The 25,929-nt window shown below is 51.0% G+C and overlaps 12 protein-coding genes across 12 annotated transcripts; 7 read left to right on the top strand and 5 right to left on the bottom strand.

Annotated features, from left to right (window-relative positions):
• Positions 1–185: 185 nt before the first annotated feature.
• Positions 186–1,243, top strand: PMZ80_003305 (uncharacterized protein; the record flags this gene model as incomplete). The annotated part of the gene is made up of 4 exons (XM_064871734.1): positions 186–321; positions 378–726; positions 775–949; positions 995–1,243. 4 exons carry the CDS (start codon positions 186–188, stop codon positions 1,241–1,243), a joined length of 909 nt encoding a protein of 302 aa, XP_064732114.1.
• A 1,091-nt stretch (positions 1,244–2,334) lies between these two features.
• Positions 2,335–2,562, top strand: PMZ80_003304 (uncharacterized protein; the record flags this gene model as incomplete). Its single annotated transcript, XM_064871733.1, has 1 exon — positions 2,335–2,562. The coding sequence occupies one exon, from the start codon at positions 2,335–2,337 to the stop codon at positions 2,560–2,562; it is 228 nt and encodes a 75-aa protein (XP_064732113.1).
• Positions 2,563–3,223: 661 nt separating this feature from the next.
• Positions 3,224–4,186, bottom strand: DIC1 (Mitochondrial dicarboxylate transporter; the record flags this gene model as incomplete). Its single annotated transcript, XM_064871732.1, has 1 exon — positions 3,224–4,186. One exon carries the CDS (start codon positions 4,184–4,186, stop codon positions 3,224–3,226), a length of 963 nt encoding a protein of 320 aa, XP_064732112.1.
• Positions 4,187–4,696: 510 nt separating this feature from the next.
• On the top strand, positions 4,697–6,358 carry MSF1 (phenylalanyl-tRNA synthetase alpha subunit, mitochondrial; the record flags this gene model as incomplete). The annotated part of the gene is made up of 1 exon (XM_064871731.1): positions 4,697–6,358. The coding sequence occupies one exon, from the start codon at positions 4,697–4,699 to the stop codon at positions 6,356–6,358; it is 1,662 nt and encodes a 553-aa protein (XP_064732111.1).
• Positions 6,359–7,709: 1,351 nt separating this feature from the next.
• PMZ80_003301 (uncharacterized protein) lies at positions 7,710–8,681 on the top strand (the record flags this gene model as incomplete). The annotated part of the gene is made up of 1 exon (XM_064871730.1): positions 7,710–8,681. The coding sequence occupies one exon, from the start codon at positions 7,710–7,712 to the stop codon at positions 8,679–8,681; it is 972 nt and encodes a 323-aa protein (XP_064732110.1).
• A 240-nt stretch (positions 8,682–8,921) lies between these two features.
• PMZ80_003300 (uncharacterized protein) lies at positions 8,922–10,773 on the bottom strand (the record flags this gene model as incomplete). Its single annotated transcript, XM_064871729.1, has 2 exons — positions 8,922–10,610; positions 10,687–10,773. The coding sequence occupies 2 exons, from the start codon at positions 10,771–10,773 to the stop codon at positions 8,922–8,924; spliced, it is 1,776 nt and encodes a 591-aa protein (XP_064732109.1).
• Positions 10,774–11,826: 1,053 nt separating this feature from the next.
• On the top strand, positions 11,827–12,827 carry SPE3 (putrescine aminopropyltransferase; the record flags this gene model as incomplete). The annotated part of the gene is made up of 3 exons (XM_064871728.1): positions 11,827–11,857; positions 11,904–12,470; positions 12,550–12,827. 3 exons carry the CDS (start codon positions 11,827–11,829, stop codon positions 12,825–12,827), a joined length of 876 nt encoding a protein of 291 aa, XP_064732108.1.
• A 572-nt stretch (positions 12,828–13,399) lies between these two features.
• On the top strand, positions 13,400–14,344 carry PMZ80_003298 (uncharacterized protein; the record flags this gene model as incomplete). The annotated part of the gene is made up of 1 exon (XM_064871727.1): positions 13,400–14,344. The coding sequence occupies one exon, from the start codon at positions 13,400–13,402 to the stop codon at positions 14,342–14,344; it is 945 nt and encodes a 314-aa protein (XP_064732107.1).
• A 1,049-nt stretch (positions 14,345–15,393) lies between these two features.
• Positions 15,394–16,289, bottom strand: mge1 (GrpE, mitochondrial; the record flags this gene model as incomplete). The annotated part of the gene is made up of 2 exons (XM_064871726.1): positions 15,394–15,951; positions 16,011–16,289. 2 exons carry the CDS (start codon positions 16,287–16,289, stop codon positions 15,394–15,396), a joined length of 837 nt encoding a protein of 278 aa, XP_064732106.1.
• Positions 16,290–16,757: 468 nt separating this feature from the next.
• PEP7 (carboxypeptidase Y-deficient) lies at positions 16,758–18,988 on the bottom strand (the record flags this gene model as incomplete). Its single annotated transcript, XM_064871725.1, has 2 exons — positions 16,758–17,740; positions 17,788–18,988. 2 exons carry the CDS (start codon positions 18,986–18,988, stop codon positions 16,758–16,760), a joined length of 2,184 nt encoding a protein of 727 aa, XP_064732105.1.
• Positions 18,989–19,373: 385 nt separating this feature from the next.
• GLN4 (Glutaminyl-tRNA synthetase) lies at positions 19,374–21,341 on the bottom strand (the record flags this gene model as incomplete). Its single annotated transcript, XM_064871724.1, has 1 exon — positions 19,374–21,341. The coding sequence occupies one exon, from the start codon at positions 21,339–21,341 to the stop codon at positions 19,374–19,376; it is 1,968 nt and encodes a 655-aa protein (XP_064732104.1).
• A 498-nt stretch (positions 21,342–21,839) lies between these two features.
• On the top strand, positions 21,840–25,853 carry SPF1 (putative cation-transporting ATPase 1; the record flags this gene model as incomplete). Its single annotated transcript, XM_064871723.1, has 2 exons — positions 21,840–21,853; positions 21,902–25,853. The coding sequence occupies 2 exons, from the start codon at positions 21,840–21,842 to the stop codon at positions 25,851–25,853; spliced, it is 3,966 nt and encodes a 1,321-aa protein (XP_064732103.1).
• Positions 25,854–25,929: the final 76 nt, after the last annotated feature.

The raw sequence follows: 25,929 nt of genomic DNA, 5'->3' as shown, positions 1-25,929 counted from the left end.
ACCAGCAGCAATACCAGCAACTTCTACTCGTGCGCCCTTCAAGCTTACCGGAAGCCCCGTGCTCTGCGAATCGTCCAGTCTTTTGGCTATCGAGGGCCAGCATCGAGCACAGACCCCTCGCAGAAGTCGGATATTGTCTGCGTAAGGAACAGGAGTACGCCAGCCATTAGGCTTTACCATCAATCATGAAGAGCCAAACTTTCCTTTCGATAATATCAACGTTTCTCCTCCTTTTCACATCTGTCCTGGCGGCATGGCCAGGTGTATTCGAGGCAGCTCGGCCAGGCGCTCTGGTAGCAAGACAGGACTCAGAATCACAGGGTACGTGCTGACGCTCCAAATGATCCCTCGAGAGAAGTACTGACAGACTCAATTAGCACAAACAGAGTCCGCCTCACAAACAGAAGCAGTATCCGTGTCCGCATCGGCCTCCGCAACGGAATCAGCATCAGCGAGTCAAAGCTCAGACGACAACGACGATGAGAACAACACCGAAAGCGCATCTGCTTCGGAGTCAGCATCAGCATCAGGTTCTGAATCGGCCTCGGAAACAAAAGCAGCAAGCAGTACTATTACAGGAGGCTCGACCAACAAGAACTCTACAAAGACGGCCATCGACCCTCGGTTACCTCCGGGCGGTGTTTCCATGATCACACCTGCTGCCACCGATGGCATGACCTTTGTCAAGGTCGGAAATCAGGTTACTTTCAAGTGGAACTACACGAGGTACGGAATTGAATGCTGGGTCGGTCAGACATGCTAACAGCTCTCTAGCTTGAGCGTCACTCCGGACTACATCGATGTTGTTGCCACGAATACCGTCAACAGCCAGACATACACTATTGCTGCAAATCAATCCGTGCAGCAGACACAAGAGGTGGTATGGGATACGAACGAGTTCACGCAGACCACAGATCTGCCGTTCGTTATCGCAACTTATACTTTGATGGTGAGCAAGATGCTGCTGCGGGAGTTCGATTTCTAACGTTTCCAGATCTACGACGCTGCCAGTGAACCCACCGATGTTCCCAAAGCCGGTTATCTGGGCGCTTTTCAGAATCTACAGTTTGGCGTATACACGCCTCAGCCATATACACCACTAAGTGATTTCCGATGCCCAACATGCAGTAGCGGCGCCATGTCTCTTCACGAAAAACAAGCACTCACCATTCTGCTCGGTACATCCGCCATTACGATATTGTCCTTTACGTGGTTTGCCTCGGGTGTTTTCCACTTATTCTAGACAAATCATCAATGCTCCGCGCACGCAACCTTCCTTGGGCTTACGTGCCCGTATCTCACAATTCGAGCGATCGACACTTTACGATTATATTATGCATAGCGCTACGGGTGGGAGGATATAGGGTTGGATATGTCAATACTGTTACAAACATTTCACGACAAATAATGACGGGGTACCGGCGATGGCCTTGGGAACCAGACTGGCATTTCCCTGGATGGCACAGAGGTGGAGTTGGGTTAGTCGGATACCTGCATCGCGGAAGCATTGGAAAGTCCTCCTGCTACGTCGCATTGGGAGAATTGGATTTATACGAAAAGTTTGGAACAAATGGACATTAATACACAACCTCCAACAACGTCTCTCTGCCGCGAACCTTTGCGGATCACTAGCCACATGACTCGTCAGTCTGCATGAGACCGGTTGGGCATATCTGAATTGAGGAAGTTGAGTTCTTTGTTTGGTATGTGCTAACGTGACCGGAAAAGGGGAAAGTTTACATCGTTCACGCTTCGGGAGATTGCCATCACTTGAAAGATTCAACTGCAGACATCGAAGACATGCCGTACGGATTGTTCAACACTAAACATTGCAGATGGATCCGCGGAGGAAAAAACTTCTAAGAATGACAAATTGCGCGTCATGGCCAGTGCTGTCAAGAATAATGCAAACCGCTCAAAGAGGAGAACATCTGCCTTGAAGCAGATTCAAGATGACAGCTCCCGGCAATGTTTGACTGACAACGGTCTCCGTACTTTGTTGGGCTTCCCTCCTCTCGCCAGTGCTAGCCGGAACAACTTCACTTCATCACCGTTCATATACGCTGGAGACCAATCAAGGCTCATACCGGAGGTCACACACTGAGAACGGTTCGAATAAAAGCACGAACAACTGGTACAGCGCGTCAAACAGCTGGACAGCGTTGCTTTGCGGTTCACATTAACGGAGAAGCAAAGTATCCAGTGCTTTAACCATTACCCAAGCGCACACCAGCAAGTCCTTCAGTAGATTCACACCCCAGTACCACTAGGAATCATCAGATATCTTGCAAAGCAACCAAGGAAATCCTCCTTTGACACCATCCAAAAGCAACCATGTCTCAATCCGCGCCCACAGCAAACCCCGAACAACCCGCCAGCCAAACACCCGACCTCCCAAGAGGCTGGAAAGACAAGCACACTAGATTCATCCGCGACCTCGCGAAAGAGAACGAGGACGCCGCGTCAATTAAGATACTGTTCGAGACGGAGTTTCCTGGTGTCGACTTGGAACACGGGGAAAAGCTCGAGGATGTAGTGAGGAAGATCATGGCGGAGACTTGAATGGCCACCTCTTACTCACGGTCTGGCAAAGGCGGTGGACGGGTTGGACAAGCCAAAGCAACGAGCTTGTTTTGTGCACGAAGTCCAACCTAGCATCTGTATTTTTTGCCAGGGCTTGCGGGGGCACCATCATATGCATGACGAGACATAGTAGATAGAGCTAGAGATATCGAGTGTCATGTCACCGCAAAGGATCTCCAGGTAGTCTACGGCATAGTTGACGATAACATAGACGGACCAAACCAAACCAAACCAGACAGGTGAGGGAGGAACATTGACCTATCTCAAGCTCCTGATCGCCTGGCTAGACCTATAGACCATGTACAGTGAGTGGCGGGAGACATGATGTCCCGAGCAGGTACTTGTGAAAGAAGTCTTCCGACGTTGGATAACGGCGGTTGGTAGGGGATGGAAGGTAGTGGTCCTCCCGAGTCATTGTGGGCAAGAACGTGCATGCAAAGCAGTGTGAGTGCCAAGTCTTGTATTCGAACAAACTTCTGGTGGCTCTGAAGCCTACTCTCAAAATGTGTACACCACCTCGACAATCTGTACTCAACATCCAACGTGCTTTTAGAATGCCAACGGGTCTATGTACCAACGCCATGCTTATGCGAAAACACCCAAACAAAGCACATCGTGCCCCAGCTCCAACTGCTACTCCTTACTCCACTCCCTTCCAGCTTCTGTACAGCTTTTTATGTTGCTCGAAGAAGATCATCGTGAATATCGTATGCGGCCCCAGCCTGATGAAGCTCGGCACCCAGCCTCTAAAGATCCATAGATAGCCCTCCTGTTGCGTGGCAGTCCGCAATATCTCCATTATCGGCTTCTTGTCTGCGCCACTCATTATCCTCGTCTTGACCACATCCACAGGCGAGCATACTGTTGTCGCCACAAATCCGGCACTCAAAGACGCGCCAAAATGTGTTGTGATATTATCTCCCATGCCCAACGTGCTCTGGAAGAACTGTTTTATGGTATCGTAGGAGGCTAGCTGGGACGATGTCATGAGGACAGCACGTGCGGAGTTTGCTCCTACGCCACGGAAGAGGGATGCCACGCCCTCCTCGCGGACCATGCGGATTAGACCATCTATGGCGTGCTTGTAGTTCCGTCGATCGGCTTGAGGCTTTCCGAAGTCGGCTTGCATGCGGACGTTGAGGACGTCGCCTGGGTTTCCGGCTATGCCACCTAACAAGCCTGCGACTGAGGACTGTAGGACGAGGTTTAGGAACGAGGGTTTCGGTTTCGGGTTATCTGGCGTTGCTTCGGGTGCGAAACGGACTTTTAGATCTTCGTAGACACCGAAACGGACGGTCGAATAGGTCGCTTGACGAAGTAGGGATGCGCTGAGCCCTGAGTATAGCCCCAAAGGACCTTCATTCTTGAGGATGTACCCGAAGGTACCAAACATGGACTTCGGAGCATCTGGTGCTCGTGTCTGCAGCCGAACTTTGACCAGGTCCAGAGGATGTGTTACTATTGCTGCGAGAGCTGCTGCACTTCCGCCGAACCAGAAGGGATAGTGTATTGGAGGTTGCCCTGATTTGGGCTTGTTGATCTTGACTTGCTCTTTCACCTGCTCCTTTGAAGGGATCTTCTCGCTTGCTTTGAAGTTCGACATGGCTCTTTATCCATTTGATCGGCTGCCAGCAGCTGTAGGCCAAACGGTATAGTGTTAAAAAGCGACTGGATCGCGAAGAGAGGAGATTCTTTGTGCCAAAATTGAGCTAACAAGCTCTTCTATGAGAAGTCACGAAGGTAGGACCGGAAGCAAGGTCTTTAGCCGAAAACCATATGTCACTTCGCAGCCAAAATGGTTGGAGCGCCCGGTTGCATGCCGGTCATCGCTAAGGTTCCGAGGGCTGCATAGCCCGAAGGGTGATTGAAATATGCCCGCCAGAGCCGCCAACGCCAGCTTCGAGAGGCTAAAATGTTTCGAGACGCGATGTCGGCAACTTTTATTCCTGGCCATCTTCGGCAGCAGCGTTCAAGCACCGATGCGTAGTGCTTGCATCCAATCGTATCATCGACACAGATCGCAAGTTAAGGAAGCTAGGTCAGCGCAGCATCAGAGTCCCCGGATCTGGGCTTGCAGGAATCGTTAAGCCGTGCTCTTAGCTGAGCAGCTGCAATGCATCTTGCGAGAACGGGCGCCTTCCTTCGAGCTTTACGCAGTGCTAGACTAGCAGCTCCCCGACCTTCACGAGTGTCTTCGGTACAGCGTGCAAGATGGTTCAGTAACACTCGTCGGTGTCTGACTTCGCCAACTGCGTTCCCTGAGCAGTCCGTCCCTGGCTCAGACGAAGTCGACCCGAAGAAGACTGCTGGCACGACCGAGCAGATCCACCAACATGAAGTCAAACAGGACACGACGGACGTAGCGGGTGACAGCGAGGCCAGACCAGGAAAGAGCATATTGGGGAAGCATTACCCTTCTGATGAGACCACGAACGTGACAGACACAATATTAAGCCTGGTAGGCCGCAAGCTCTACGATACTCCCAACCATCCTATAGCTATCACACGGAGGCTAATAGAATCTGTTTTCCCACCACCCTTATACAAGAACCATGTCGCTACCAATCCTGTTGTCACGGTGCACGCAAACTTTGATGTCCTAGGCTTCCCCCAAGACCATCCTGGCCGTTCCCGAACAGACACCTACTATGTGGACTCCTCGACTGTCCTCCGAACACATACCTCTGCCCACCAGCACTCTGCCTTCCAACGCATAGCCGTAGATGCGGAAAACGGCTACACCATATGCGCTGACGTCTACCGCCGCGACAGCATCGACCGAAGCCATTTCCCGGTCTTCCATCAGATGGAAGGTGCTTGCACCTGGCAGCTGCCTCCCAAAAAACAATCCAAAGAGACTCGGTTGCAGCAGCAACAGAGAAGAGCACAATCCATACGTGAAAGCATTGATGCTCTGCCTAAGCATGGACTCGAGATAATAGATGAGGCCGGATCCTACAACAATCACACCAATCCAGTTCAAATACAACATGATCCTGACGATTCGCAACTACTAGTTGAGCACCTCAAGAGAAGTCTAGAACAACTCGTGCAAAAGGTCTTTACCGCTGCGCAAGAAGCTAGGCCTGACCAGAAGCAGGAGCAGCTGAAGGTGAGGTGGATCGAGGCATACTTTCCGTTTACGAGCCCCAGCTTCGAGCTGGAAGTGTTCTGGCAAGGAGAATGGCTTGAGCTGCTAGGATGTGGTGTCGTTCAGCAGTCCATTCTCAATAATGCGGGATTGGAAGACCGGATAGGTTGGGCCTGGGGCATAGGTATTGAAAGACTGGCGATGCTGCTGTTCAATGTCCCTGACATTCGACTTTTCTGGTCCCAAGACGACCGATTTCTCAAACAGTTCCAGGACGGCAAGATAACGAGGTTCGAGTCTTTCAGCAGATACCCACCCTGCTACAAGGACATTTCGTTCTGGGTCAGGCCGTCGCCCGCAGGCGCATCGCCAATTGGGGCTGAGTCATCATCTGGCGTTGCTGCCGCAGCAGGAGGCGACTCGAAGAAGGCTTCGCCGTCTGAAACTCAGCCTGCCGCGTTTCACGAAAATGATATCATGGAGATTGTACGAGATGTTGCCGGGACACTGGTCGAAGATGTCAAGTTGGTCGACGAGTTTGTACATCCGAAAAACGGCAAGAAGAGCTTGTGTTACCGGATCAATTACCGGAGTAACGAGCGCACCTTGACCAACGAAGAGGTCAATGAGCTACACCAGAAAGTTGTTGATAAGATGGGTGAGCTACCTGTTGAGATTCGGTAGCGACTTCATCCTACAGACAAGTCGTGTCATGCTTCGAGATCTGCATCTAGCAAGCGCTAGTTTGTACCACCACTTGATTGTATAATGAGATGTGTAACATTCTACAAGCCAGTCTCTATGGAGATTTCAATAATCACGGCTCATCGAACTCAATACCCTCCATCCTGTGTACTGCACTCAAAAACCTTCTCTTGTCGACGTACTTCTCAGGGCTACCAGGTATTACGTGGTCTCATTGACATACGTAGGACTTGTTCAAGCATCAATGCTACTCGCTTCATGAGGCGTCTTGATATCTCTGGTAGATATATAGTTCTCTTCCGCTATCGCTTTGGTATACACCCATACCTGAGGAGATGTGAATTGTGTTTTGACCAGCTTACAAGGACACTACGGGGTTTAATAGATAACGCATGCCACCTGGCTCATCCAACATTCTATTACGGTGAAAGAGCACACACGTCCGATACTACCGTACAATCATTTACGCCCTTCCAACGGGCGATGGAATCTTGACCGAAGCACGAAGTCGCAAGTGACCTGTTGTGGTTGACCCATGCGAAGATCGTTCTTTAGCCATTTTAATGATTTTATTCGTGAACGGTCGGTAGACAAGGGCAGATGGTATCAGAAGAACGCTAGCCTCTCAACATCGTCGATGTCTTTGTCCACAGGAGAGAGTTGTCTGAGGGCAGTGCTGTGGTAGAGTAGCCTCCTTACGTCTCTCGCGAGTCTCGCTCGTCTAGATCTCGTGGATGAGATTCACAGCGGGTTTGTGCCGGAAGATTGTGGATCTTCGGATAGTGGCTGGCAAATCAGCTCGTCGCCATGCTGCGAGGCTACATACACAGCCCCGAAGGCTTTGCGGTACCGGGATGCTTGAGCGAAACTTCTCGCGCAAAGACCTGCCCAGACGGATTGCTAAGAGCAACTCACGATAATGCTGTTGCATTTTGAAGGCTGAGACCAACTTACCATGCATGGAAGTGCAGCAGTCGAAGAAGCGTCGTACTTACTACTGAATAGACTCCACAAGTCGTAGCCCGAAGGATTGTGAGAGGCGGAACAATGGCGCGCTTAGCAACCTTAAGGCGGGCGAGCGATGACATCGGCAGTCTGCGGTCGATACGCTGATGCCCTCCCGCAAAGAACAAGCACGATATCGCCACTACTCTGCCTACCTACACAACATCGCTCCCTACCCGTGACCAAAGCCATCGGCATTCGCAATTGCTAACCTTTCTGCCATTGGCTGCGCCCCATTGCCCTGCCTCCTTCACATCGAGCCCCTCCTCTGAGAACGAAGTCACCTTCCTCACATTCATTGACCGTTATATAGCGCAACACCAACATGGCCTCTCAAACTTCCTCTTCAGAAAAGACACCCGAGTCACAAGAAACACAACGAGAACCAACATCAGATACCACAACTACACCAGACATGGCCGTCGCAACACAACTCCCCCCGCTACAGACTAACGGCCTACACGTCTCCCCGCCCACCTCCGCAACATCCTCCCCAGGCTCCCTGTCAAAGAAAAGATCAAGATCACCACTATCACTAGACCTCTCCTCAGTCCCAGGTCTAATCTCACCCGCACCCCCATCGAACACCCTCCTCATCACCAAACTCACCGACCCCAAGATCTTCCACCCAGCCTCCCTAGCCACAATAAGACAACACATAAACTCAATAGCACCCCTCAACTCCTTCTCCCCACTCAAGGGCATGGCCCGCATCATCGTCTCCTTCTACTCAGACCAAGACTGCATCAAAGTGCGGCAAGAAATCGACGGGTCGGCATTTACACCCACCGTCCTCTGCAGATGCTACTTCGGCGAGCCAACCCCAATCGACAACGAGAAGAAATACCTCGAGCGACCCGACGCGGGCAAGCTCTTCTTCATCAGTCCCCCGCCGAGTCCACCGGTGGGCTGGGAGTCAAAGGCAGAAGACCCCCCTAACAAGGAGGTGCACGCGGATGATCTCGTGGCTAAACTGTCAAAGTTAACCGGCAAGATGGAGAACCCCGAGTCACCAGTCGAGGGCGCAGTACAAGTCACGGCGGAAGATCTTGCGAAGCTGAAAACATTACCGCACAGACGAGCGCTGTCGGGCGTATCGGACGACGGGTCTCCGGCGACACCTAAGATGCGAAGTCGGAGTTCGACGCTGATTTATGATCCGAAGGCACATGGGGATAGCCCGAATCTGCCGGCTGTGACGCTTGAGGCGGAGGATGAGTCGGATGTTGAGCTTGATGATGAGGGGAAGTCGCCCATGGCTCATACGAGTAGGCCTCCGGTTGAGTTGATGGAGTGACCAGTTTGAATCTCGCCATCTGGCAGATGATGATATAAGAGGGAACCTGGCATGATTTACGAATCTGCGGTGTTACGGTGTTGGTAATGGGTTAATAGGGTACGCCTGCGTTAGGCCTAGGTTTATATGGCTCATGCGCTGCACGTTCACGCGGCTATTGAGGAACTAAAAGTATGTTCATAGCCCGCTCGCCTCTCAGGATTCGGACTCCTGTTGGCAATAAACATATCACTATTTAAGTCAATCATCATATAACGGTTCAAGTTCGTCGCTCGCTCCTCGTTCCTCCTTCATTCGAAATGTCTCGCGATACGGCCTGGCCCTGGCATTCAGTTTTTGTGAAGCCGCTTGTGCAGTCGTCGTCAGCCACCTCCTTGCGCGCCAAGATGCATACGCTACACAAATCAGCATGACACAAACGACTATCCAAGTCCAGAACTTGTCAGGCGGCGCGTTGCCCTTGTCCTTGTCCACCACTAACGTGGTAGCAAGAACGTTACCCGTCTTATCCACAGCCGCGACGCGCAGGTACTGAAACGAAGCCCGCGGCACCTCAATACTCGTCTCAAAGCCTCGCTTCGTTGCCGTCACAGCATCGGTGAAGACGAGCTCATCACTAGCCTCACCCTCCGTGGTCTGCAGAACCCAGTGGTCAATCTCCGTCGCACCATTCCAACTGACATAGACCCGTTTCTCGCTAGGCTTCAGATAGATCGCTGGATGATCCTTCGGCCTCCCAACCCACGTGTTCGTTCGGAATGACCTGTACGAGCCCACCCAGCCGATATTAATCACCACCTCGGGCATGTAATGAATGTGGCATAGAACGTCGCCATCGGGCGTGAACTCCGTGTATGACCCGTAGTAGCCCCAACCCACGAGCACATTTCCCGAATCCGGCAGAATTTGCATTGACCCCTGCGAAGCCACGCCGCGCATATCAGGATTGATGTACTCCTGCAATAGTTCCGCCGTCATCTGCTCCGTATCCAGCTGCATCAGAAGCCCACGACTGGGCTTTTGTGTCTTCCACCAGTCTTGGTACCATTTCTCGTATTTGCCGTTGTCGAAGATAGTCATTGTGCCGTTGTCGTGGAGTCGTGCATGGTGTTGGAATTTGAAATCTGTGGCGGCGCCATCGGATAAATCGGTGAAGCCGTTGCGTTTTCCGCCATAGATCCAGCGGATTTCACCGGTTGGTGAGATGCAGGTGATGGTGTGCATGAAGCGGGAGGAGATGTAGTAGTTGCCTGCCTCATCTTTGTCGATGCTGTTGATGTGGAAGAAGTCGAATACGTTATTGGGGGCTTGTTTGACGGTGTCGATGGGGTAGAACGTCTCGTTGACGGCGTAGTGGTCTGATGCGCGCCATTCAAATAGGAGTTCTCCTGTCTCGATATCAATTTCTTGGAAAACGCCATCGTAGATCCAGCCTTGGCCTTTCACACCTAGTGATGTGAGATCGGCTGGGGTAATTGGGTACATGGTGAGTAGCGCGGTACCGTTCTCGGTGATGGAGAATTCGTGGAAATCGCCCTCTATAGAATTTGCGGCGGAGAACTGTTTGTATACTTGGTAGGACGAGTCAAGCATATAGTAGGTTCCTCGTCCGAAGGAAATGTCCATAGTCCCAGCCCAGAACGTCAGGTACTGTTCACCCCGGTAGTTCTGGACTTTCATGTTCATGGTTGTCCCAAATCTGTCGTCCATCCAGACCAGTTCCCCTCGTGCATCTAGGATGATCGGCGCTGGTTGCGTTACAAGAGTGCCACGAGGCGTCAGTAACGTGTACCCGCTGTCGCATCGTTCGTCCCATTGTAAGAAGTTCAGTAACGGGGGACGAAGACCGAATGATCTGAAGGACTGTCGAGGCCTGACACCGTAGAGACCCCAATCGTACGCCGTCGGGCTGAGGAGATCTCCCGGGACCTGGGCGCATTCAACCACCTGATGCAGCAACAGACAAAGTGCTGCGAGCACAAGTGCGCAACGCCTTCCAGCGCACATCGTCGCCATCAGTCTGCGTGTGATAGTGAAGTAAAGCAGCAGACCCCAGCTGCTGCTGCTCGTTGGACTCCCATTGCGCGGTCATGGCGGATGTAGATGGATATGTGAAGGCAAGAGGTTCTTGATGATATCCACCTACCAGGTGAATTGCGAACATCCTTGAAACTGGCTTCGCCGAGAGACTGGTCCGCGAGTGACATTGACTTTCTCTGTCTTTTTCAGCCGCACCCACTCCGCGATGTCTCCATGTTGAAGTACCGTAGTGCTTTTGCGTCGTCACCACCATTGAACAAATTCTATGCCAATATGGCTGCCAGGCTGCCAAGCTGCTGATTCCCCGACATTGCCGTCTTGGCTTGAGGCGAACAGCCGCCCGATTATTGATCCGATACCCATTCAAACTCTATCATACTTCAACCCTAATATTTGTATATAGGGTGGTTGCCCATGCACACCACTGAGGTGGTAAAGAGCATAGCCAACAATAGGTGCAAGCAGTATGCGTTTCTTCTGTGTCGTCGTCCGCCAAACATGTACAGCAAAGGCCCCGTTTTCAGGGTGGTAAGCGGTACACCACATACCTTACATCAATCAACCACACAGAGAAATAATGGCTGCAAATAATATTCTCTTTTGCAATGACATGCAAAAGTACACCATAGCTTTATTACACGTGTGTGGTGCTACAATACTCTACCTCGTCGTCGATCTCTGTGACTGCTAGAATTTTTGGCTGCAGACACAAGCTCCACAGGCCACGCATCTCACGCACCAAGTCCCTTCTCAGAACTGTCATGACGGAAAGAATAATGTCCTGATGCTCTTTCACTCAAAATTTTCATGCTTTTCATTCGCGACGCCTTGACAGCAAAGGCCCTTCATTCGCTTGAATTTATGACGGAACAACTTAGGTCGCACGTAAAGCTTTTGTTTTGACCATTCTCATGCCACGTCTGCAAGCACGATTGCTACCAAATTGATTTCACGATTCACACCTTGTTCACTTCCTTCGCTCGCTTGTACATCGCATGCTCTTCAAGTCTGTTGCACAGAACGATCTTACATTTGCAAGCGTGCCTCTTCTTTCTTTCGAGCATCTGTTTCGCAGTTTCCCCGCCAAACTTTTACATACGACACGATGGCCGAAGTTGAGCACCCCACAATCAAAGGTAACGACGAGCGCATCGACACAGTAATGTATTCTGACCGTACTAGATGGCTGGTTCCGAGAGATCTCAGACATGTGGCCTGGCCAGGCCATGACCTTGAAAGTCAACCAGGTCCTACACCACGAGAAGTCCAAGTACCAGGACGTCCTTGTCTTCGAAAGCAGCGATTATGGCACCGTCCTTGTTCTCGACAATGTCATTCAATGCACAGAAAGAGACGAGTTCTCATACCAAGAGATGATCACACATCTGGCCATGAACTCGCACCCAAACCCGAAGAATGTCCTGGTCATTGGGGGCGGTGATGGTGGTGTCCTGCGCGAGGTCGTCAAGCACGAAACTGTCGAGAAAGCCATTCTTTGCGACATTGACGAGGCTGTCATTCGGGTCAGCAAGAAGTATCTGCCAGGAATGTCTATCGGCTACCAGCACCCTAACGTGAGCGTTCACATCGGAGACGGTTTCAAATTCCTCGCAGACTACAAGAACGAATTCGACGTTATTGTCACGGACAGCAGTGACCCAGAAGGACCTGCCGAGTCCCTCTTTCAGAAGCCATATTTTGAGCTGCTTTTTGGAGCACTAAAGGAGGGTGGTGTTATCACGACCCAAGGTTGTACGACCCATGCCCTTCCGATCCTCGAATCGTCCCCTTTCACATCAAGTTACTGTACTGACTTGACCTTTTGCAGCTGAAAACCAATGGCTTCACCTTCCCCTGATCACCAAGCTCAAGGCTGATTGCAAGCAAGTCTTCCCTAACGTCGAATATGCATACACCACTATCCCCACCTATCCTTCAGGCCAGATTGGATTCATGGTTTGCTGCAAGGATGCCGAACGCAACTTGAAAGAGCCACTTCGAAGCTGGAGCAAGGAGGAGGAAGAGAAGCTCTGCAAATACTACAACCAAGACATTCACAAAGCAGCATTTGTGCTACCGACTTTCGCCCGCAAGGCTTTGAGGTAGTACTCATTTGCGACTTGGCCTATACTGTCTTAGGCATTCAAGATTGGAGCACACGATTAATGATATAGACATGGTGACATGCTGACGCTGCTATGCTTCATTCCACAAAATCGATAGAGCAAATGATCGGAGGTAGACCCGACAAAACTGAGTGATTCCCTTGCTAGGGTCCGCTCAGGCTAGCAATTATGATACCCAAATGTTACGAAGTTCTTCAAGGATCACAAGCATATCCATCATTCTTTGGAACTTCATCAAAATTTCCATTCCCTGAGGACCCGCCTGTTGATGTGCCCTTTTGGCTCAACATCGTGGAATTTTAGGCATGGTGAGCACCCAGATGACCTCACGTACCTACCGTAGGTGGGATGTCCCGCATGATGTCACATGCGCTCCTGCTTCTCTGAGTTTCGAATGAGCATCACACTGCAAAGGATTGTTTTATGTACCTCGTAGCTACGTTTCTTTCTCTACAACTTTGTCCTCATCCATATCATCTGTAATAATACCAAGAACTGATACAGAATCTTACCAAACAATCTACTACAACTTCCAATCAGAACACTATCAATATGTCTACCGGGTCCACCGCAGCCAACCCAAGAGCAAACAACCCCCAGCAGGGTGGTCAAGAAGCAACAGGTGCCGTCACCTCAGACTCCCTCGCAGCACAATCCATGAAAGAAGGTGGTGGCTTCTCAGAGAACGAGAATGCACACGTGATGGGCGTGAAGGGCTCAAACTCTACCTTGAACACAACAGACACATCTGGTGCTACAGCTCTACATCCAGCAACAGATAATTCCACTCGCGAGAAGCAAGACGCTTTGGCCCAAGGGTCTGATGTGAAGGGAGCCTCTGGACTCAAGTACCCAGATGCTGCTGGTCAGGCTCAATTCGACGGCGTTCACAGCTCACAGGGATATGCTGGTGGTCCAGGAAACTCAAGCAGCAGCCCCAACACCACAACAGGAGGAACATACAGCGGAGCATCAGGTGATAGCTTTGCTGCTGGTGGTGCTGGCCTCACTGGCTCATCATCTGGCAAGGACTCGAATATCTCTTCGGGATCTGCAGCTCTCAATCAAGGATCGGGCCAACAAGGTACCACGTCATCTAGCACAGGTGGCAACGGTAACTCCAGCAGTGGTAACTCCAGCAGTGGACAGACCAGCAGCGGACAGACCAGCAGCGGACAGACCAGCAGCGGACAGACCAGCAGCGGCAGCGCAGATACTGCACCCAACTATGCCGCCTCAGTCTCTGGAGCTATCCATTCTGAAGGTCAATTCAAGCCCAAGGGTGCCAACTTGACGGAAGGAGGTGACGTCCCAGAGACAGGAACATTCACCGGCAATGTTGGTGGTCAATACGACCCTGGTCGAGTCGCTGAGCAGACCTTCCAGAAGAATGCTGCTGATGACACAATCTCTGCTGGTGCACCGAAACATGCTGGCAGTGGTGCAGATTCTAGCACAGGTGGCCAGTACGATGTTTTGAGCAGCGAGAGGGCCTAGAAGACCTCTGAGAGTGTCGCGGGTCCTTCGGCAGATGCCACTGGTGGTCAAGATTCGAGTACCGATGATGGAAGTGATGAAGAGCCAGGTCTAACAAGGACTTCCACAGGCTCCTAGGAAGAACCTCGCACACCTCCTGATCAACCGAATCAAAATGATGGTTGTCAGGATGTGACGACTAGAGGTCGCTGGTATGGTACAGTGCTGGTATTCGAGCCTGCTTTACACACAATACCGGAGGAGCAGGAGGACAACCTTGAGTCCCAGGAGCATGACAATGATGGCTGCTGCTCGTGGAAGTCTGCTCTCGAATCATTCTTTGAGTGTTGCTGTCCATGGGTGAATCGCCTGGGCTTAGGCTGTGTACTCTTCTGGTGATCATTAAGGGAGCAGCCACGCCGAGGTAATCATCTGCTACAACTCATGTTCATGCTAGCAAATGGGCGCTACTGCTACGCCTATCATAGCAAATACGAATAAAAGAATTAAAACATATGAAGAATTATAATATATGCTTGAGCCCTTAGATGACTTGCCACGGTTCTTTCGTTACCCGATTCTAGCAGTCTAGTAGTTATACATTCATTATGTGCCATATCGACTTTTATGAACCATGTCCATCCATCTTTCCGTGGCTCTGAGAAGAGATCAAATAAATATACATGACTGGCTTATCCGCCTTCGAAAGGACCAATATGGTATCCCGACGTTGTTCCTTGACCGCAACTTGCCTCCGCTGCCACCTTCCAGACAACCAAGATGGCCACTCTTAACCATGCATTTGGGCAGGTCAAGTCGCCGCTGTATATGTTCAAGAGGTGCGCTTTGACAAAAGCTGCTGTTGCAGCTAAGTCTTCCCATCAGGCAATGCCATTGCCATTGCGTATATTGAGACGTCACGACCAGCACCCAACACTCCACCCTCTCTCGAACCGGCAAATGCCAGAGCAGTCTTACAGCTGCTGCAGCAACGTAAAACGTGCAAGTCGGAAACCCAGCCCTCAGAATCCCACACCATCAACAATCCATGATTTTGTGTATATGTCCGTCTACGAATTCTTCACAACACCCACCTTACTCGCCCGTATAACCCGTCCATTAAGCGTATACCCCTTACTTTGCGTGTAGAACACCTCTCCATCTCCCTTGCCCTCCACTTTCGTGAAAAACGTCGCCTCATCCATATTCGGATCGAATTTGCGGCCTTCACGTTCGAGCGGATCGAAGCGCTCGAGACCGTGTTTTTTGAGGGTCTGCATCATTATGCTGTCGGACATTTTGAGGCCGTTGTAGAGGGAGAGGAGGTCTTTGTTGGGTTCTGATGTTGATGCATTTGATTGGGATGTGGATGTGGATTCTGTGGCGGCGGCTTTGTTGGGGTCGGAGGAGGATGTGTTTGAGGTTACGGAGTCGGAGTCAGCGCTAGACGAGGATGACTTGCCGAGTGCGGCTTCGGGGACGGCGGAGAGGGCGCGGTCGAGGTTGTCGATGCTGTCTAGGAGGTCGGTTGCGAAGCGTTGGATGGCGAATTGGCGGGCTGCGGTGTTGTCGCGGGCTGTGCGGTCTTGGAGGTTGCGGTAGTCTGCTACGCTGCGGAGATATTTATCCTGTGTATTATGTCAGTGGTCTGTTGTTGGATGTCGAGAGTGGGAGTGTGGCTGCTCACCTTGAGGTCTATTATCTCCTTGTTCTTCTTTTCTATTTCTTGTTTCAGGGCAGCTTCTGGTGATGCTTCTGCTGGCTCGGCGGGTTTCGCTTCTGATGCTTGGGTTTCTGTGGATTGCCATCGCCGCGAGAGGTATTGCGATGTTGTGGGTTGTGAGAGTCGTGCTGTCCTTGTGCTAAGTGATGAATATGATGATTGTTGTATTTGTTGGATTCGCCCCGTCTGTTTTATTGCTTGAGAAGCGGCGCGGCTCGAGCGTAGTAATTGTGTTCGAAACATGATTACAAGTTGTTCTAAGTTGTCAAGGGCAGGGAGGAAGAAGAGGGGAGTTGCGCGAGTTATAGTCTGATGGCAATTGTCTGGACAGATGATCGCATGAGCTCTTTCTCGAGAAATTTCCTAGACTGGTCGGTCCCTGCTTCGCCGACCGGATTAGCGTGGGTTACCTAAGCAGCACAAAGGCTTCATACCATTCGCCTCCCAGACATTAAAGGTGGCCGCTATCAAGCATAAATTCGGGCAGGTCAAGTGGCCACCATATACTATATACGGGAGGTGGCCGCTCCGGAGTCCGCTCAGATCAGAGAGTCGAAAACAGGGAGAAGGCCAGATAACAGTTTCTATGTCATGCAGTGTCGTATCATGAGAACATGTCTCCTGCTCTAGCTGAGCAAAGACAAACCTGAACCGACGCCTGAAGATGCTGAACGCCTGCTTAAGAATAAACCAATACACCCATGCATCAGCCTAACCATTCCCTCCATCCTTATGATTCTGCTCTATATTGCTGGTATTTCCAACTTGCAACGCAGAGTCCCTTCTCACCGGGCTATTGACGCCAGAACCCAACCCGTTCCCTAGGCCCTGTACACCAGCGTCACGATATGCCCCTTCAAAATCCAGGTTGGTAAGCATTCCTTGTATACCATCAATTTCCCGACTGAGATCTTCAACATTGCCTGCCAAGGCAGCCACTTCGTCGAACTTCCTCCTTTTATTTGCATCTGCTATCATTTCTTGCACCATGAACTTCTGTTCTTCCAAAATGATCATCCTCTCCCGTAAGGACTTCTCTTCTGCTTCTAGCTCTGATATCCGAGACGAAGTAATTGAGGAGAGTGACACGGCAGAAGAAGAGTCGTTCCGAACGTGGTTGTAGCGTATCGAAGCCAACGCACTTTGTGGCTTTCCTCCATCCGGAGTGGCGAGCGGAGATGAGCCAGGTACCAGAGAATTGGTTCGTGGTGTGAGGTCACCATTGGGTGTAGCATGCTTGAGGACTTTCGGCAATGATTTCAGCGGAAGCATATGCAAGTGCAAGAATTGTGTTGCATTCTGGTGAATGGCTTTCTGTAGCTTCAGTTGCGTAGGAGACGTGCTTGGCATATCCCGGATCCGCCGAGCTGCGGTGTCATACTGGGTGAAGGCATCCATAACACGCTTGCGTGTACGAGATGCATCGCTAAGTTGAGTCGACGTCGGAGGTGAGTCAGGATCCTGTAATGCTTGCAGCAACTTCTGAAATCTTGGGAGCATCAAACGGATGCCTCTTTCGAACTCGAGGAGATTGTGGTACGCACGGTTGAATGTCACAACAGCAGGCGAGGTCAGTGAGGCTTGGAAGTCGGCTTGTGAGAACAGTGTATGGTTGCATTCCTTGCATAATCTGACATCCAAGGCGATAGTATCTTGCGGTGGGGGCTTCTCTGTGACAGGAACAAACATGTTAGCTTGGAGGTCAGCAATCGCCAACTGCATTTGATGAGCTAGTACTTACGAGTAGCAACATTTAGAGCTAGCATCGTAGAGCAGCCGGTCGTTGGATCACCGCACACGACCTTCCCGCATGTCCTGCAATGATGTCTCCTAAACGTGTATTGGGAAAAGTCCTGCTGGCAGTAAGGGCAGCGCAGCACATCCGCGTCGTTCTCCCATGACACTACCGATTGCTCGAGCAATTTCTTGGGATCGTTCTGACCCCATGATGTGAGCGACCACCTTTTGTTTGCCTGCGGTAGCTCTTCCGGCGGGTTTGCCAGCAGCTGTGTCAGTCTTGACAACCTTTTCTCAAGCCTCGAGACTTCCATGCTTCGTTTGCCCACTGTATCTTGCCTTTTGCGAGCGAAGGCATCCATATGATCTCTTTCTATCCCATGCTTGTCGTTGTAGCCTTCCCGGCTCTTGTAGCAGGTTTCGCAGACCCGACACCAATATCCTCTTACCGGTTCGTGCTGAGCTGACATTGACAACTTCATCTGGTACATGGTATGCTCTTCACAGAACAGCTTCCCACAATGCCTGCAATTCACAATGCCATTTGTTGTAGCCCCAAGCCTCCTACCGCATGTAGGATCAGAGCACATGTCGTTGCCAGAACGGCGTTGCCAGTGCTTCTTCGTGACCGCCTCGTCTGGATCGAGCGGAGCGGCTGGCTTCGGGGGAGGTGCAGGCGAGACAGATCTTGCTCTTTGGCTCGGTGTATGCGATTCATGGCGAGGCGTGGGTGTGCTGCTCCTGGCAATCTCATCGTTCGACTCGAACATGTCTAGACCCTTCAACTTCTGGTTGATTACCGCCAGTGGTTGGAACTTCTTCGCCTTGGACATCTGTTGCTTGAACCAGTCTTTGACTTCATCTTGCTGCTCCTCCTGTATTTCTCTATGCGCATCATCCAGATGTCTGTTCAGCTGTAATAGTGTAACCATTTCTTCGTTACATATTGGGCAGGCGAGCCGGTCGCCGGCCGGTGGGAGGAGTGGGAGTCCGGCAGGGCCATGGTCAAGCGATACTCTCGATGCGATGTCCTGAGACTCCGAAGACGGCGGAGTTGAGTGTCCGCTTCCAGATCCATCTAGAGAGATGCTGCTGTTCGAGGGAGAGAGGACATGATCGGGCAGGGGTGTTGGTGGCTTCGGGGCGGGACCTAAGGATCGACCACTTCCAAGCACTCGACCACCACCGAGGGTCCTTTTCGACATGGCTTGTCGAGGCCCATGTATGCTGTATTAAGATATGGACGAGCGGCAGAAACGAGCCTGTCCGGGAAAGTGGCCAACAGGCCGCAGTGTTATTATGGTGTCTGAGGTTAGGGAAGTGGCAGCGGAAGTGCTCGGCGGCCAGACCTGGACACGCCCGTGCTTGCACTTCGAGGCCGCATCGTCACTGCAACTTGAAGTTTCGTCCAGATTACTGCAATACTACAACGAGTTTCAACACTGGCATGCTTGTCATCATCCATCATTTCGGATGCTATCTATGCTATCGCTATCGTGGTATCATCTAATCATGCAAGCGCAGAGAAACCCTCGTCATCACCCTTTCCGCGGATGGAACTTCGAGCATTGTATCACGCAATGTAAGCCTTCAAGCGCTACCCTTTCCTGCATCCTCCTTCAACCCCACGATACGGTTTAGTATGATCTTCTCCGGCGTCGTCTCCCTGTCCACGCAGAAGTAGCCCACACGCATAGCTTGGAAGCGAACTGACTCGCGTCCTGGCTTGACCTCTCCGTTGGCCTCCCCCGCCTCTTCCGGCCATGGCGCTCGGCGCTGAATCTCTGTCAGGCCGACCTCTGCCAAAGCGTTTGGGAATGTGACCAAGCTATCCTCTCGTATGTCTGCCATGAAGTCGGGCTCAACTGCCTCTGGGTTATCCGACTTGAACAATGAGTTGAAGACACGAGCCTCGACTTTGACCGGCGACGAGTGCTTTGAGGACTCGGCGACCCAATGAATATAGGACTTTGGCTTCTTGAATGTCTCACCTTCCGCTGGCTTGTCGTAGGTTGCATGAACTTCCGTCACGAGACCGGTGGTATCATCTTTTTTGAAGCTTGTGCAAGTGATTGGGTATGTCACCTTGAGCAACCCTACCGAAGAACCAGGAGCGAGTCTGAAGAAGTCCTTACTGGCAGTCTCTCTGAAGTCATCTCTCTCGATGTAAACTGTTCTGGTAAACGGCATTTTGTGTGAGCCCATATCGACATTCTTTGGTCCGAAGCCATTTTCCACCTCTTCTTCGTAATCTTCGGGTAAGTTGTCGATGATAACCTTGATCGGATCGGTTATGACCATAAGACGAGGAACAGTCATCTCAAGGTATTTGCGAACTGAACTCTCGAACCGCACTGTCTGAATATTGGACCTCGCTGTTGTCACACCAAGCTCGTTCACAAATGACAGAATCGCTCCCGGAGGTACACCACGTCTGCGAAGCGCCACAAGGGTGTATAGCCGTGGGTCATCCCAGTCCAAGACCTTGCCTTCCTTCACCAACCTAGCAATCTTTCGTTTCGACATGATCGTGCCCGTCAGATTGAGACGGCCATATTCCCGCTGCATTGGCTTGTACACCTCTACCTTGTCGCAAAGCCATTCATATGATTCTCGAGAATTGATGAACTCGACTGTGCAAAGGGAGTGCGTGATATGTTCGAAGCTGTCGCAAAGGCAGTGGGTAAAGTCGTACGTCGGGTAGATCTTCCATTTGGTACCCGTTCGGTGGTGTGGCTGGTCGATGATCCGGTAGGCTGCGAGATCCCACATTTGAGGGTTGCCGGTCACAAAGTCATCCTGCTTCATCCTCAAGAATGCCGCTCTTGGCTTGTACTTGCCGTCTTTCATGGCCCTGAACTCGGCTAGCGACTCCTCTGTCGGTCTGCTACGGTGCTCACAACCATATCGAGGATGCTTGTTCTTCTCATCCGTCCCGCCCCTCTGATCTTTGATTTGCTCGTCTGTGCAATGGCATACATAGGCGCCATCCCTCTCGATGAGCTCTTCTGCAAGCTTGTAGAGCTTGTCGAAGTTGTCACTTGAATAGGTGATTCTGTAGGGTTTGAAGCCCAGCCACCGAATGATGTCCTCGATTGCGGTGAAGAACTTCTCCTCTTCAGCCTCGGGATTAGTATCGTCAAACCTTAGGTAGCACTTGCCACCATGATACCTTGCGAAGCCAAAATTGACGGCAATGGCTTTGCTGTGCCCTATATGAAGATAGCCATTAGGCTCAGGAGGGAATCGAGTGTAGACGTCGGGTTCTGGTCGTTCTTTCCGAACTTCGTCCAGCCAGCCTTCCTTGAACATTGCATCAGGGTCTCTCACTGGCGCGGCTTGCTCATCTTTGACTGGTTTCGCTGGCTTCGTCTTCGGTGCAGCCTGGGCTTCCTTTGCATACGCTTCCTTCTTCTTTGCTTTCTCCAGCGCTTTCTGTTCTTTCTTGATGGACGCCTTCGATCTAACAGGTAACGCGTCCTCAACAGTACCCTTGGCTGCTTCTACAGTGTCTTTCACTTTGTCCACCATGCTTGCTTCGCCATTCTGTTCGGCCATGGTCAAGCAAATTAAGAAATTAGTCAACGACAAGATAGTACCCAGGAATTGATACAAAGTCGTCTGTTTATTCACCACTGGAGAAAGTTGAGTGAGTCAAGGCTGCTCACGTGAGCTTTTTACCTTTTGAGCAGCTTGCGCTCTGGGATGAGCGTCTTCAAGAAATGGATATTATTGTTTCAGTGTAGCAGAGTGCACCTGAAACTTCTGTGATATTCTTCCACAAGATAATATTGCATTTCGAAAGCGTTTGAGGTTATTCTCTTTCGTAGTATCATTTCAGGGATAAAGTAGTTGTGATTGGCCTCCCCAAACGAGCACATGGGTGTGCATCCAAGCACTAAAGCGGCTTAGTCTCAAGCCAATGTTCGGCGTCGATGCATAACTACGTATTTTCGTGCGCGCAATCGTAAAGTACAGATTTCGATTATCGCTCTGGCGTTTTGTTGTTCTGAACCATTGCGCGCGAGCTCTTGACTGAGGCTCGAATCAGACACGATGGCGGCCGACAGGTAAGCACAGAGGATGCTCAATTGCAACAGATCTAACACCATGCGCAGTCCTCGACTCGTTGACAACGAACAAGTGCAGCGGGCAAGTCTACACAACCCGTTGCCCATCTACCTTCGCCTTTACGTATGGCCTTTCACGATTCTGTGGCCAATCTTCCTTGCTCTTTACCTAGACCAAGACCGATACGACGACTACATCGATGGACAAGAATGGACTTTCGTGTGGGTGGCCACAATTACGTGTCTCCAGGCTCTGGCATGGCTCTCTACGAAATGGAGTGTCAACTTGGACACCCAGTTTACCTGCACCACCGCAAAGACTGTCGAAGATGCCTCTTTGATTAAGATCATTCCTGCTGTCAACTCTGGAGCTGCGGGAATATGTAAGATCGAGCGAGAAATCGAAGGCTCCAAGACCAAAACCTCTTTCCTCTTCCAGAAACGTCGTTTCGTCTATTCTCCCGAGAGGAAGACATTCGCTCCTCTGACGTATCTTCTGGACCAAAAAGAGAAGCCGACCATTGGACACTTTCAAGAATCGAAAGGTCTAGCTACGCCAGCTAAGGTGCAAGAGGTCAATAAGCACTATGGAGACAATACCTTTGATATACCAGTGCCAACTTTCACAGAGTTGTTCAAAGAGCATGCTGTGGCGCCTTTCTTCATATTCCAGCTCTTCTGCGTCGGCCTTTGGCTTCTGGACGATTATTGGTATTATTCACTGTTCACCCTCTTCATGTTGGTTGTTTTCGAGAGTACCGTCGTCTGGCAGAGGCAAAGAACGTTGAACGAGTTCCGTGGCATGAGCATTAAACCATACGACATCTGGGTCTTCCGGGCAGGCAAATGGGCGGAGATCAAGAGCGACAAGCTTCTGCCGGGAGATCTCGCCTCAGTTAACCGAACACAAGAAGATTCCGGTGTAGCATGTGATATGCTATTAATCGAGGGAACGGCTATCGTTAACGAAGCCATGCTGTCTGGTGAGAGTACACCTCTCCTCAAAGAGTCTGTTCAGCTTCGTCCTGGAGACGCTACTATCGACCCTGAAGGTCTAGACAAGAATGCTTTTCTGTATGGTGGCACGAAGGTCCTCCAAATCACCCACCCGAACGCTAGCGAAGATGCACCTGAATCTGTTCCTCAGCTACGAAATGGCGTGTCACCACCACCCGACAAAGGTGCCATGGCTGTCGTGCTCAAAACTGGTTTCGAGACCAGCCAGGGCAGTCTGGTTCGAACCATGATCTTCTCTACCGAGCGTGTATCTGCCAACAATGCCGAAGCTTTATGGTTTATCCTGTTCCTGTTAATATTTGCGTTGGCTGCCTCCTGGTACGTGTGGCAAGAAGGTGTGAAAAAAGGTCGAAAAAGGTCAAAGCTACTTCTGGACTGCATCTTGATTGTCACAAGCGTGGTGCCACCAGAGCTGCCGATGGAACTCTCCTTGGCTGTGAACACCTCCCTTGCTGCTCTGAGCAGATTCGCCATCTTTTGCACGGAACCGTTCAGAATACCATATGCTGGCCGTGTCGATGTCGCATGCTTCGACAAGACAGGTACCTTGACTGGAGAAGATCTGGTTGTGGATGGTGTAGCTGGTCTCCAGCTTGGTCAACCCGGCGTGCCAGCTGAACCTAATGGCGCACACTCTACCGTGACCCGGGTTCCAGATTGTGGAACATATACTACGCTCGTTCTCGCTACGGCACACGCACTAGTCAAACTCGATGAGGGCGACATTGTTGGAGACCCCATGGAGAAGGCTACCCTCAATGCTCTCGGTTGGACACTCGGCAACAATGACACACTCACGAGCAATCCTCCCAAAGGACCGAAGTCGAATCAGGCTGCAACACATGTTGTGCAGATCAAGCGACGATTTCAGTTCTCTTCAGCTCTGAAAAGACAAAGTTCTGTTGCTACTGCTTTGATGACTGACCCTGGAACAGGCAGGAAAGCAAAAGGCACTTTTGTAGGCGTGAAGGGTGCTCCTGAAACTATCCGAAAAATGCTCGTTGACACACCACCAAAGTACGAGGAGACGTTCAAACATTTCACCAGAAATGGCTTCCGTGTGCTTGCATTGGCCTACAAGTACCTTTCTGTCGACACCGAAATTGGTCAGAAACGTATCAACGACCTAAAACGTGAAGATGTCGAAGCCGAGCTCCACTTCGCAGGGTTTCTGGTGCTACAGACACCTCTGAAGGATGACGCTCTGAAAGCTGTTCAGATGCTGAACGAGAGCAGTCACAGGACAGTGATGATTACTGGTGATAATCCTCTCACAGCTGTGCATGTGGCACGACAGGTTGAAATAGTTGATCGAGAATGTTTGATTCTCGATGCACCGGAGAACGATACCTCTGGCGAGAAATTGGTCTGGAGAAGTGTTGATGAGAAAACTGTCATTCCCGTCGATCCGACCGCTGACCTCGACCAAAAGATTATCGACACCAAGGATATCTGCGTTACAGGCTATGCACTTTCAAAGTTCACAGGCCAGAAGGCGTTCCTGAAGCTGCTACGATACACCTGGGTCTATGCTCGAGTCTCACCCAAGCAGAAAGAGGAGATTCTTATTGGTCTCAAGGAACTGGGCTACACAACACTCATGTGTGGTGATGGCACGAATGATGTTGGTGCTCTCAAGCAAGCCCATATCGGTGTTGCCCTGCTTAATGGCACACAAGAAGTTCTCAACAAGATTGGCGAACACTTCAGAAACAACCAGATGAAGGCGGTCTACGAGAAGCAATGTTCCATGATGAAGAGGTTCAACCAACCTGAGCCGCCGGTACCGAAGCACATTGCCCACCTCTACCCTCCAGGGCCAAAGAACCCTCACTACGAGGCTGCCATGAAGGCTATCGCCGAGAAGAAGGGAATCTCTGCCGAAAACGGCTCGGCCAATGGCACCATTGAGACTATTACCTCCCCTGGAGCACAAGCTCTACAGCAGGCAAATTCGAATCTGACACCACAAGAAAAGCGAGCACAAGAAGCGCAACAGAAAGCAGCTGGATGGGCAGACAAGCTCACATCATCACTGATGGAAAGCGAACTTGACGAGAATGAACCACCTACAATTAAGCTCGGAGATGCTTCTGTTGCAGCCCCGTTCACTAGCAAACTTGCCAACGTCGTTGCCATCCCCAACATCATTCGACAAGGCCGCTGCACCCTCGTTGCTACCATTCAGATGTACAAGATTCTGGCGCTCAACTGCCTGATCTCAGCATATTCTCTCTCGGTCATCTACCTTTCTGGTATCAAGTTCGGCGATGGCCAGGTCACCATCTCTGGCATGATGATGTCTGTCTGCTTCCTCTCCATCTCTCGCGCCAAGTCTGTTGAAGCACTGTCACGAGAACGACCACAACCGAATATCCTCAATATGTACATTCTCGGATCTGTTCTCGGCCAATTTGCCATCCACTGCGCAACACTCATCTACCTCTCGAACACAGTCTACAGCATTGTACCACCTAGCGACGAAGTCGACCTCGAAGGCGAGTTCGAGCCATCGCTGCTCAACTCAGCCGTCTACCTCATGCAACTCATCCAACAAGTCTCAACCTTCGCCATCAACTACCAAGGTCGTCCCTTCCGAGAGTCCATCCGCGAGAACAAAGGCATGTACTACGGTCTACTCGGCTGCTCATTCGTCGCCTTCGCAGGCAGCACAGAACTCATCCCAGAACTCAGCGAGAAGCTACGTCTTGTGCCCTTCACGAAGGAGTTCAAATGGACGCTGACCGCACTCATGGTCATTGACTACGTCGGCTGCTGGCTCGTCGAATATGTCTTCAAAGCGCTTTTCAGTGATCTCAAGCCCAAGGACATCGCGGTAAGACGTCCAGAACAGGTGGAGCGAGAAGAGAAAAGAAAGCGAGAGGCTGCGGCGAAGATTGAGGCGGAGAGAATTAGAGCGATTGAGGAGAAGAGAGGCGTGGCGAATACTCATGTTGCTTCTTGGAAGGCACAGGCTAGATAAAGGTTGTTCAGGATACGCTCCATAGCGTGTGTCAGATTAGACGAGACATGCTAATAGATTTACCAATTATCTTGCT

This window comes from Knufia obscura, assembly GCF_036327395.1.
Source record: "Knufia obscura strain CCFEE 5817 isolate CBS 148926 chromosome Unknown scaffold_3, whole genome shotgun sequence".
NCBI lineage: Eukaryota > Fungi > Ascomycota > Eurotiomycetes > Chaetothyriales > Trichomeriaceae > Knufia > Knufia obscura.
Note: the sequence above shows the minus strand (reverse complement) of the source record. Positions and strands in the feature narration are given on the sequence as shown.